The sequence below is a fragment of the Pelobates fuscus genome, chromosome 4 (assembly GCF_036172605.1).
Source record: "Pelobates fuscus isolate aPelFus1 chromosome 4, aPelFus1.pri, whole genome shotgun sequence".
NCBI classification, from domain to species: Eukaryota; Metazoa; Chordata; class Amphibia; order Anura; family Pelobatidae; genus Pelobates; species Pelobates fuscus.
In genome coordinates, this window is record NC_086320.1 from 1,787,312 (window position 1) to 1,798,619 (window position 11,308).

The 11,308-nt window shown below is 46.9% G+C and overlaps 1 protein-coding gene across 1 annotated transcript; it reads left to right on the top strand.

The window, feature by feature from the left end:
• The first annotated feature begins 2,977 nt into the window (after positions 1 to 2,977).
• Positions 2,978 to 7,291, top strand: RPS11 (ribosomal protein S11). Its single transcript, XM_063450210.1, has 5 exons — positions 2,978 to 3,064; positions 4,071 to 4,202; positions 4,577 to 4,652; positions 6,006 to 6,135; positions 7,124 to 7,291. The coding sequence occupies exons 1-5, from the start codon at positions 3,050 to 3,052 to the stop codon at positions 7,245 to 7,247; spliced, it is 477 nt and encodes a 158-aa protein (XP_063306280.1). The 5' UTR covers positions 2,978 to 3,049; the 3' UTR covers positions 7,248 to 7,291.
• The last annotated feature ends 4,017 nt before the right edge of the window (positions 7,292 to 11,308 follow it).

Below are 11,308 nucleotides of genomic sequence, written 5' to 3' on the forward strand. Positions count from 1 at the left end.
TAATGTCCAGACGGTAGATACCCTCACTCTATAGGGGTAACCGTCACAAAGGCTATCCCCCTGTCTCTCCCAATTGATAAAAAATGGTCAAGTGGGCTTTATAGGGGGACGTCAGGCCGAGATTGCCACATGTAGAACGGAGGTGGGGAGAACCAAGGTTGTATGTTGGGATTTCGTTTCCAACTATGATCCAGCATAAGTTAATACTCTTTGCGGACTATATGCTTGTAACAATAACTAGCCCTGAATTTACCCTCAGATGCAACCCTTTAGTACACTTACCTGCTCCTGCTCGCTGAGGTACCCTTTTGAGGGAGTCTACAGGCTTTATTGAAGCTTGATTTGTGGTCTAGACGCTGTGGGTGATCACTGGAGGAGAGAAAAGGCCGATCTCCCAGCCTGATCACACCGGTTTTTCTGACAGTGACAGCAGTTACCCTGTCCCCCCCCCTTTGGACTGTTGGGTGATATCCCGGTTCCCACCAAGGAACAAACGCCAAAAAGCACAGAGATTTACAGCAATTATCGGCAAGACCTCACAGCATGCCTAAAATTGCCACCAATTCACCAGAGCATATGATCTCCCTATGGGAATCCAGATTTAATGCAGCTTTCAATGTGATATGCACGGCTTTTGGGATAGGATCGAGTCCCAACAGAGGCGGCAACCCCCTACCTTATCTGCGGCTGAGGAAACCTCCAGCACAGCCTCAACGACCCGCTTGTCTTCTGGGCCGACAGCCAAGATGGATGCTATGCCCGTCAGCTGTCCACAACCCTGTGGGACTGTTACAGGCACCCTGCAGGACTCTAGCCCTACCTCTGGAGATAGAGGGTTTTGAGGTTTAAAGGCATCGGCTTATACACCATCCCGGGCTTGTGGAACGGAGAAGTTGGTGCACTGCCTGGACGATCCTTTGGACGTGTGGGATTCACCAGAGAGGCTCAGAAGCTGTGAAGCAGCAATGCAGCACTCGTTGCCTGATGGCAGAGCTGGTTACCAACTAAATCCTATGTGTAGTATAGACTGAAGCCTGGACGCTGTTCCTCTTCAAGGCCCTTAAGTACAGTCTTAATTATTTCGTTATACTTTGGAAGCACGGTCTTACTTTTATTTATATTTATGTGTTTAGCCTTAGTGCTTTACTACAGCAGATTCATCTTAGTTATGGAGTCTCATATAGTGTCTAATGTCCACTATGCTTAATTAACCCTGTGGCACACTGCCTTTAATTTTCCAATAGCTAACATACCAGCACGCCTGATAAATACCTGGCGGCTCTTATCACACCATTTACCTATGCACAGACCATATATGATGTTTAAATTTTATCCAATTTTAATGTCAGTTTGCACAGCTTGTTCTCTTCATGTTTATTGTTGTCTACTGACATATCTACCTGCTCATGTTTACATTACAAACATTGTGCATGTTTTCTCAATTACCCCAAATGTTATGCATGATGAAGATTGCTGTTGGGGCACCCCCAAAAAAATGGTAGAATGTTGTAAAATGTTGAATGGTTTTAATAACCTAATAAAGAGCATAGTGTAACGTAACATTTTCTTTATTATTTATCTGTATATTTTTATGTTGGTATGCTGTTTGTATTGTCTGTTTTGTATACTCTGAAAAATGTCTGGAGCAGGGCTGCAGTGTCCTGGGCAGAGGTGAGAGTAGTGTTATATGAGGGGATAGCTAATGAGGGACAGGTGAAGGTAGGGATGTGGGGGGCTACTGCACATCTCACAGAGATGCATTGGTTTAATTGCAGTATCACAAAACGGAGGAGATTGCAGGACTACAAGAAACAACCCCAGTGGCTGATTGTCTCAATGACAATGTAAACACTGCCTTTTCTCTGAGACTGCACGGACAGTCTCTTTCCACCAGAACCACCTTATTAAACGAACACAAAGTGTTAGGAATACAGACCTGTCCCAGCACCTCTTTTCCACTAATAATTAATAAAATGAAGGTTTTATTACCGCAGTGGAGGATTTTCCGTATCCTGTACCCGGTCTGACAGAGGGCTGTTTGTTGCTCTGTGTAAGCGCTTCCTATCAGACCAGGTTCACCGTGGTCCGTGCGGCTACGCTACATGAAGTGACTTGCAGGAGGGGAGCGCTGTGCTGGGCACTTCCTTCATGCTGGTCACCTGGAGATTGCGCCCTAGGTGACCGCCTGTGCTGCCTTTTTACATTGCAGATCACTTCAATGACCCGGGTGACTTTAGTGTCTTTTAACCTGTATTGGTTGTGGTAATTAATGTCATTCAGACGTTCGGACCAATTTCCGGGAGCTCATATTGTTGGTGTCTACTTTACCTGATATAAGTTTGTCTAACCATTGTGTCGCTGTATTCCTGGACCGAACCAATTATGTGACCGGATTCCACTGATACGCCACATTTATTAAAGCGGAGTGTCACCGGAGGAATGGCGGCATCACGGAGAGATCCACTGAAAATAATGTATTTATAGCATGAAATATTACGTCTTAAATAAAATACAACAAATAATAATAATAATAATAAATAATAATACAACAAATAATAATAATAATAATAATAATAATAATAATAATGATAAATAATAATACTAATAATACTATAATAATAAATAATAATACAACAAATAATAATAACAAATAATAATAATAATAATAATAATAATAATAAATAATAATACTAATAATAATATAATAATAAATAATAATACAACAAATAATAATACTAACAAATAATAATAATAACAAATAATAATAATAACAAATAATAATAATATAATAGAACAAATAGTAATAATCGGCCAGATGAGTCTCAGTTAGTCTCCATTTCCGCTGGGCCCCCAGGAGCGGAATAGGGGCCCCTGGTGCAGTTAATGGGGGCCCCTGGTGGAGGTTGGGCCCCCGGTTGCCAGTAATGGCGGCGCCCATGGCCGCACCGGAAGCAGACAGTGTCGGGCGGAAGTGACGCCAGTTCCGGCCCCTGCCCAGTTTAAGGAGACCCCGTGCCGAGCTCGCTCTCTTTCTATCCGGCCGGAGAACATGGCGGACATACAGGTGAGGACTCCGGCTGGAGCGGCGGGATCTGGGGCCCCCGGGGGCCAAATACAGCCCGAGAGGGGGGAGGGATCCTGAGAGCGGGGCCCCTGGGAGCGCGATGTACCCGGGGGAGAGAGAGGGGCCCCTGGGAGCGCGCTGTACCCGGGGAGGGAGAGGGGCCCCTGGGAGCGCGCTGTACCCGGGGAGGGAGAGAGGGGCCCCTGGGAGCGCGCTGTACCCGGGGAGGGAGAGAGGGGCCCCTGGGAGCGCGCTGTACCCGGGGAGGGAGAGGGGCCCCTGGGAGCGCGCTGTACCCGGGGAGGGAGAGAGGGGCCCCTGGGAGCGCGCTGTACCCGGGGAGGGAGAGAGGGGCTCCTGGGAGCGCGCTGTACGGGGGGGGGGAGAGAGAGGGGCCCCTGGGAGCATGGTGTGCGCGGGCATGGTGGGGCCCCTGGGAGCATGGTGTGCGCGGGCATGGTGGGGCCCCTGGGAGCATGGTGTGCGCGGGCATGGTGGGGCCCCTGGGAGCATGGTGTGGATCCTGGGGTCCTGGAGACAGGGTGGCTGTGGGGGTCCCCCCTAGAGCCTGGAGATGTGGTGCCCCCCAGGTGCCTGGAGACAGGGTGGCTGTGGGGGTCCCCCCGGGTGCCTGGAGACATGTTTGCTCTCTCTCAATCTCTCCTGCCAGTATTTGGGCTTGAATTGCACACCTTCAGCAGATCCGAGCGGCCCCGGTCCGGCCCATGTCTCTCTGCGCGGAGGGTGGCCCCGGTCCGGCCCATGTCTCTCTGCGCGGAGGGTGGCCCCGGTCCGGCCCATGTCTCTCTGCGCGGAGGGTGGCCCCGGTCCGGCCCATGTCTCTCTGCGCGGAGGGTGGCCCCGGTCCGGCCCATGTCTCTCTGCGCGGAGGGTGGCCCCGGTCCGGCCCATGTCTCTCTGCGCGGAGGGTGGCCCCGGTCCGGGTTTGTTTGTGGGATGTGAGCCTTCCAGTGAATGCTGACTTACACTCCATTTGTTTCCACAGACTGAGAGGGCTTATCAGAAGCAGCCAACCATCTTCCAGAACAAGAAGAGGGTTCTTCTGGGAGAAACTAGCAAAGAAAAACTCCCTCGTTATTACAAGAACATTGGGCTGGGATTCAAGACCCCCAGAGAGGTATTTTCATAATGCGGTTTCTCAATTGATCTGATAGAGGACAGTCTGTAGCAGAATGTGACGTAGCCTGGACACATCTCTAATCTGTGGGAATTGGAGTAATCCTTTCGGTACAAGATTCTGTCAGTTTCTGATCTGGAATTGCACTTTTTTTTGTGCATGAAGGGTGATGCTTAGAATAATGTAAAACGTAAACAAAAATCCTCCTCCTGCTAATCTTAGTGGTATTGTTGTGTAGTCCTGCTCGCCCTCCTTGATTGACACTGAGCCTGCGTGTTGGGTACTTACATTGACCGTAATACTGTGGAATGTGGATATTTTTATTGTCCTGCGCACCATACAGGTTGACAGTAACATTCTATGTGTAATTTCAGGCAATTGATGGAACTTATATTGACAAGAAATGTCCCTTCACTGGTAACGTGTCCATCCGAGGCCGCATCCTGTCAGGTGAGGATGTTGAATGATGTCAGTTTTCTGTGTATTGTACAAGCTGCCGTGGATAGGAACATTGTGTACCATAACTGTGCTATGTTGTGGTTTTGGTGGTAAGGGTGCCTTGGCACTTACCTGTGTAAGTCAGACCACTTGCCAATGGTTTACCATTTACTTGGGGTCTGCCGGGTGCTGGTCACTGACTCCATTGAAGTTCCCGTTGTAGGAGTTTTGTTGTCTCATTGTGTCGGCTGATCATTACTGGCCAATGGGCAGCATGAGTTCCAGGCTTGGTAACTCTGCAGATGATGTGTGCACATCACCAGACATATACGCTTGGTGGCCAGCGATGACTGAATTACATGCAGAAGAAATAAGTTTTCTTTAAGGGTGTATCTGCAAAATTCCACAGTGTTCCTTTAAGCAGCTTGATGCAGAGACTTCCTGCCTGGCCCATTGGTCAGTTCTAAACAGAATGTGACGGCAGATAAGAGCCATTTGGCCCATCTAGTTTGCCCAATTTTCATAATACTTGCATTAGTCTTATAGCTAGGAAAGCCTTATGCCTATCCCACGCATGCTTAAAGTCCTTCCTGCCAGTTAGGAGGGGTGCGAGGGATCACTGTTAAAGGGATACTGTAGTGCCAGGAATAGAAAGTTGTATTCCTGGCACTACTGATCCCTCGCACCCCTCCTAACTGGTAAATAAAGGGTTAAAAAAAACCTTATTTACTTGCCTGATCCCCAGCATCTATGTCCCTTGGTGCTGGGTCTAATGTGCATGCATGGCAAATGCCGCGCACGCATTAGACCTCCCCATAGGAAAGCATTGAATCAATGCTTTCCGATGGGGGAAAAATCTGACGCTGGAGGTCCTCATGCAGAGGTGAGGACGTCCAGCGTCGGATAACGGACCAAAAGTCAGTTTGGATTCTGGAAGACAGCCACTGAGGGCAGACTTGGTGCTGCAATGTAAACACTGCGGTTCTCTGCGATGGCAATGTTTAACATTGCAGCACGAAGTGCAAAAGGGACACAGCACCCACACCACCTCAGTGAGCTGAAGCAGTCTGGGTGCCTACAATGTCCCTCTAACCTCTACCACTTCAGCTGGAAGGCTATTCCATGCATCCACTGTCTGTCAGTTCTCTCAGCAATCGTTGTTGCACTTCCTCATTAGCAATATCAGTTCTGTCATTATTTGGAAACCATGTTTGCTCCTCAGTGTGTCAGCTGATAGATGTGTTTAGACTCCCCCTTAATATATCCAGTAAAATCCTTTGATCTATGATCCTCTAGTAATGTCTTTAAACTGGGTATCACCGTGCTCTCTAAAATCACATGTTCGAATGACTTTCTTTCCATTAGGTGTGGTCACAAAGATGAAGATGCAGCGCACTGTTGTCATCCGCAGAGACTATCTGCATTACATCCGCAAGTACAACAGATTCGAGAAACGCCACAAGAACATGTCTGTCCATCTCTCACCGTGCTTCAGGTACGTACGGTTGCTAATGTCAAGTGCCGAATGTTTTGATGGTTGCTTTTTTCAGTGTAAGACTGTCGCCTCAGGCACCGCACGCCCTCTGCCCGTTGTCTTTCTTAATATTGGGGTTCAGTAGGTGTTGGGGTGCTCTGGATGTTTGGAGGCGTCATGCTAGCCTACATAAATACGAAGCCTTTAAAGTGCAGTTTTTAAAACTCTGGATATCTCTCGTCTAGGACTGGGCAGACTGCTTTGGTATTGTAGAAAAATATATTAAGTGGAGCGCTGATTAAATAAATGTGAGAGGGGTTAAAAAAAATAGGATACCTAACTACCTATCAAAATACAATACAATTACATAAAGAGATTACCCCTTCTCTAGTAGTAGATCAAAAACTGACCTTACTTGCACACTCAAAGTTAAGTATAAAACAATTTATTGTAAAATTCAGACAAAATATAAAAGAAAGTAATTACTTATACATAAAATATGTCTTGTTCAAATAATTTAAATGAAAGCCATAGCAAAGTCCAGACCTTATTCAGAAGCTCGGCGTCCGAGTTAAAATATATGGTGTTGAAAAAAATATATAGATCGAATAAAAGTCCTTTTGTAATCCAAGTGGTGGCTTGTAGTGTTGGGAGTCAGACCTCTCCTCTCCTCTGACTCCCAACACTACAAGCCACCACTTGGATTACAAAAGGACTTTTATTCGATCTATATATTTTTTTCAACACCATATATTTTAACTCGGACGCCGAGCTTCTGAATAAGGTCTGGACTTTGCTATGGCTTTCATTTAAATTATTTGAACAAGACATATTTTATGTATAAGTAATTACTTTCTTTTATATTTTGTCTGAATTTTACAATAAATTGTTTTATACTTAACTTTGAGTGTGCAAGTAAGGTCAGTTTTTGATCTACTACTAGAGAAGGGGTAATCTCTTAATGTAATTGCTTTGGTATTGTGTTAATACACCTATTCTTGTTTTTCAGAGATGTCCAGGTCGGAGATATTGTGACCGTTGGCGAGTGCCGTCCTCTCAGTAAAACGGTCCGTTTCAATGTCCTGAAAGTTACAAAAGCTGCAGGAACAAAGAAACAGTTCCAGAAGTTTTGAAGCGGATGATGTTTCAGTTCAAATAAACTTTGTAAAACCTCGAACTCGCGCTGTGCTTTCTTGTCCGTCCTGTGTGTAATGACCTGTTACAAAGATTGGGCTATGTGCCCCTTTATTAAAGAGACTGCTTAAAATGGCATGTAGAACTAACAATCTCTTATTTTCCCCATTTTTTTAATATTGTATTCATATTAAATTATGTTTCATACCTGAATATTTGATGTCAAATGAAAGCCCTGTTTTCCCTCTATAAAATGCTATATAATAAGGGGGGGTGCACATAATATGAAAGGGGTGAATTATGCCCGAACAGACATATAGCGCAAATTTCAGGTTTTGTTCACAATATGAAAATTTGGCTCAGTCCTTAAGGGGTTAAGTAACGTCTCATCTTGTATTTTGTATATCTTCCTGTAAGGATTCTGTACAGAGTAATGCATCCACTGTTACATGGATATTACTAACTTTCACTTAGAGTATTTGGGGTCTAAAAGATTGTCCACACTCCTCTTTAGGGGTTATGACGCGTTGTGAGCTCTTTTCCTGACAGCTTGGTTTATACCAGGGCCTAAATAACATTCCTAATTTAGCTATAAATCAGCGGGCAGCCTTAATATTGTGTAACTAGCTACCGTGCCTATATCTGTGGCATGTTCTCCTGCACTGTGCAGTGAGCATACTGTCCCAGCCAGCTAATATACAGAACAAAATCTTAAACGCAACATTAAAATTGTTCAACTAACTGAATGCACTGGGAGTTTCTCTAATTTATGGAAAATAGCAGAGTGGGTTTAACAACTTTTTACCGATTTCTAACATGAAGTTTGACATTTCCTGCCAATTCTTGTTTTGGTAAATAACCTCCCAAGATATTACCGATCAGTAGATTCAGTCATTGGATAAGCACTGATCCGCATCGTGTATAATGAGTAAATGGTGGTGTTCTAAACCAGAACCCGTATGCTTAGTGTAACCATAAATGGCAGAGAATTACTAGAATTGGAACTTTGAATCTTTAACCAGCCAAATGGTTTTATTTCATGTTTTCTATTCCTAATATGCTCCCCCGGCTTCCTTGCTGTTAACTTTGTTTGGAGGTAAGAAACGCTATGACGGCCGTGCGGGATTTGAAGAAGATGAGCTGAATGAAGGAGTGTTTTAGAAGCGCGTCTTCGCTGGGGGATGCTACAATTCAAGAATGGTTTTGTCTAGTGTTAAGTTTCCTGGTCACTTGTTTTGGTGACTATAGTGTCCCTTTAAGGATTGCAGCTCCCGTGAAGGACAGCTTTAGGGAAGTATAACAAGGGGAGATCTCATGGGGGGGGGGGTCGACTATAGTGTCCCTTTAAGGATTGCAGCTCCCGTGAAGGACAGCTTTAGGGAAGTATAACAAGGGGAGATCTCATTGGGGGGTCTTTTGATAGTATGCAAAGACCAAACTATGACCAAGTTGCTTTAAAAGGATCTTTGTGCAGTGATGATGGTTATCTGCTTAACTCTACCTAGAGCCATGGTAAGGCGAGTATAATGGCAGTCTCCGAATATTCTCAATTCATTCAGGGAATCTCACAGATTGATCACATCCAGTTTGGAGCAAATCGGTGGCTGCATAAAACCAGTTCCAAATGTCATACTTTGGGCTTGTTTGGAGAGCTTTTGCTACGGTTTCCGATTGGTCGTCACGGCTGTTTACTGACTGCAAGTTTTCACCTGTAATGAGAGGGAAGTTATAAAGCCGCTAACTGCTACTAAGTCACTGGTTTCCAAACCTCTTAATCGTTGCCACTATCCTTTAAAACTTGAACGATTACTACAAGCATCATAATAGCTCCAACTGTACATTTATTTATTGCTGCCATTGTGGCGGACCGACTGGGTGCCTCCGCCAATCGATGCTTCCTAGTGTTCACCAAGTACTTCCAAGCACTCCACCATAATCCCCACAGCCAGCTAGGATCTCGCTTTCCTCCACCCACCCTGGACCCAAGACCAGGATCCAGCTTGCAGTGGGTAGATCTCTGTGGTGAAACCAACCTCACCACTGGGCATTGGAGAAGACTGATTGCCAGCCTCCTGCCATGTGACTATGGCCCCTGGGATGTATTGCCCTTTAAGGAACTGATTTGGGGCTTATGTACTTGTATTGGACTGTGTATGACCCTTTAAGAACTGTATTTGGGCATAATGGATTTTTATTGTGCTGTTTCTGGCCCTTTAAGTACTTTGTGAAAGGACCTGCAGTTTTGGCATGGCACTTCGGATGCTGCCGAAGCAGTCGAAGTGGCCGCCATTAGAAAACTGAACACGTGGTGGCGGCCATTTTGATTCATTCGAATGCAGTCAGCGGTGTGTGCCGTCAAACTCATGGAACTAAAAGGCAGGGAGAGGAAGGAAAGGGATACAGTGTGGGGAGGGGGGCAGGGAGAGAAGGGGTTGCAGTGTGTGGGGGCAGGGAGAGAAGGGAAAGGGTTACAGTGTGGGGAGGGGGGCAGGGAGAGAAGGGGTTGCAGTGTGTGGGGGCAGGGCGAGAAGGGGTTATAGTGTGTGGGGGGCAGGGTGTGGGGGCAGGGAGAGAAGGGGTTATAGGGTGTGGGGGATGTGTCATTGCCATGGTAACACTCTGGGTGGTCTTAAGACTTCTATCAAACGGTCTGCAGCTCTGCACCTGGGGAGCTGCAGACCGAAGGTGCTGGGCAGACTGATTGAATGGAGCACCTTCCTGGTGTCGGGCCCTCGGTCCATGACTAATCAGTCTGCCTGCCTCTTAGGTTCCCTGCATGTGTGCGTCAGCGCGACCCACTGGGAATTACCCTTCGACCCACACTTTGGGAAACCCTGATCTAAAGGATGAAATGGGGATTTGCGACAAGAGGTAGCCGTACATTTTCAGTCATTGCCAAAGGTAGTTGTGACAAACTCCCCTTTTCAAGTGAGTTTGCCACGAGCTCCTGGAGAAGCTTGCTTGCCAGCCTTCTGCCCACAGACTATGGGCCAATAAAAGACTACCAAACTTGACAGACCGTTAGCACTGATTTCCCTGGAACTGTTTTGGGTATGGTGCCATGCTTGCGGTCGGTCAAAACTATGACTTCCAGGCAGGCCCGGACTGGCCATCTGGCAAACCGGGCAAATGCCCGGTGGGCCGCGATGGCCACGGCCCGAGGCCGGGGAGATCCAGCCGGTCTATGCAGGGCCGGCGCTATCCGAGCGCCGGCCCCGCTGTGTTGCATGAAGGGCCGGTGGGGAGATCTAACACTCACCCAGCAGACTAACACTCACACAGCACCCTAACATACTCACACAGCACCCTAACACTCACACAGCACCCTAACATACTCACCCAGCACCCTAACATACTCACCCAGCACCCTAACATACTCACACAGCACCCTAACATACTCACACAGCACCCTAACATACTCACACAGCACCCTAACATACTCACACAGCACCCTAACACTCACACAGCACCCTAACACTCACCCAGCACCCTAACGTACTCAGCCAGCACCCTAACGTACTCACCCAGCACCCTAACGTACTCACCCAGCACCCTAGCTCAAACAGAACCCTAGCACAAACAGCACCCTAGCTCTCACACAGCACCCTCACTCACATAGCACCCTAACACACACAGAACCCTCACACAGCACCCTAACACACACACATCACCTTCGCACAGCACCCTAACACATAGCACCCACACACAGCGCCCACACACACAGCGCCCTCACACACACATACTGCACCCTCACACACACAGCACCTTCCCACACACACTATACTCCTCACAAATGCACACTACATCCCTCACACACACAGCAGCCCCCAAACACGCTGCACCACTCACACACACACTCACTAGATCTCCTATACGCACTCCTTCACACACACTAGATCCCCTACACACAGACGCTGCACCACCTACACACACACTACATTTCTGACATACACACTCTGGATACCCTATGCACACACTAGATTCCATTTAAGCAAACACATAGTGTCTCCATAAATGGGATACCGTGAGTATCCCAATTATGGAAACCCCTGAGACAAGT

Bases quoted from the DNA above. Each gene is read 5' to 3' on its own strand.
- RPS11 (XM_063450210.1), top strand. The intron at 4,653-6,005 runs GTGAGGATGTTG...TCTTTCCATTAG, and splicing joins CCGAGGCCGCATCCTGTCAG to GTGTGGTCACAAAGATGAAG. The intron at 6,136-7,123 runs GTACGTACGGTT...CTTGTTTTTCAG, and splicing joins CATCTCTCACCGTGCTTCAG to AGATGTCCAGGTCGGAGATA.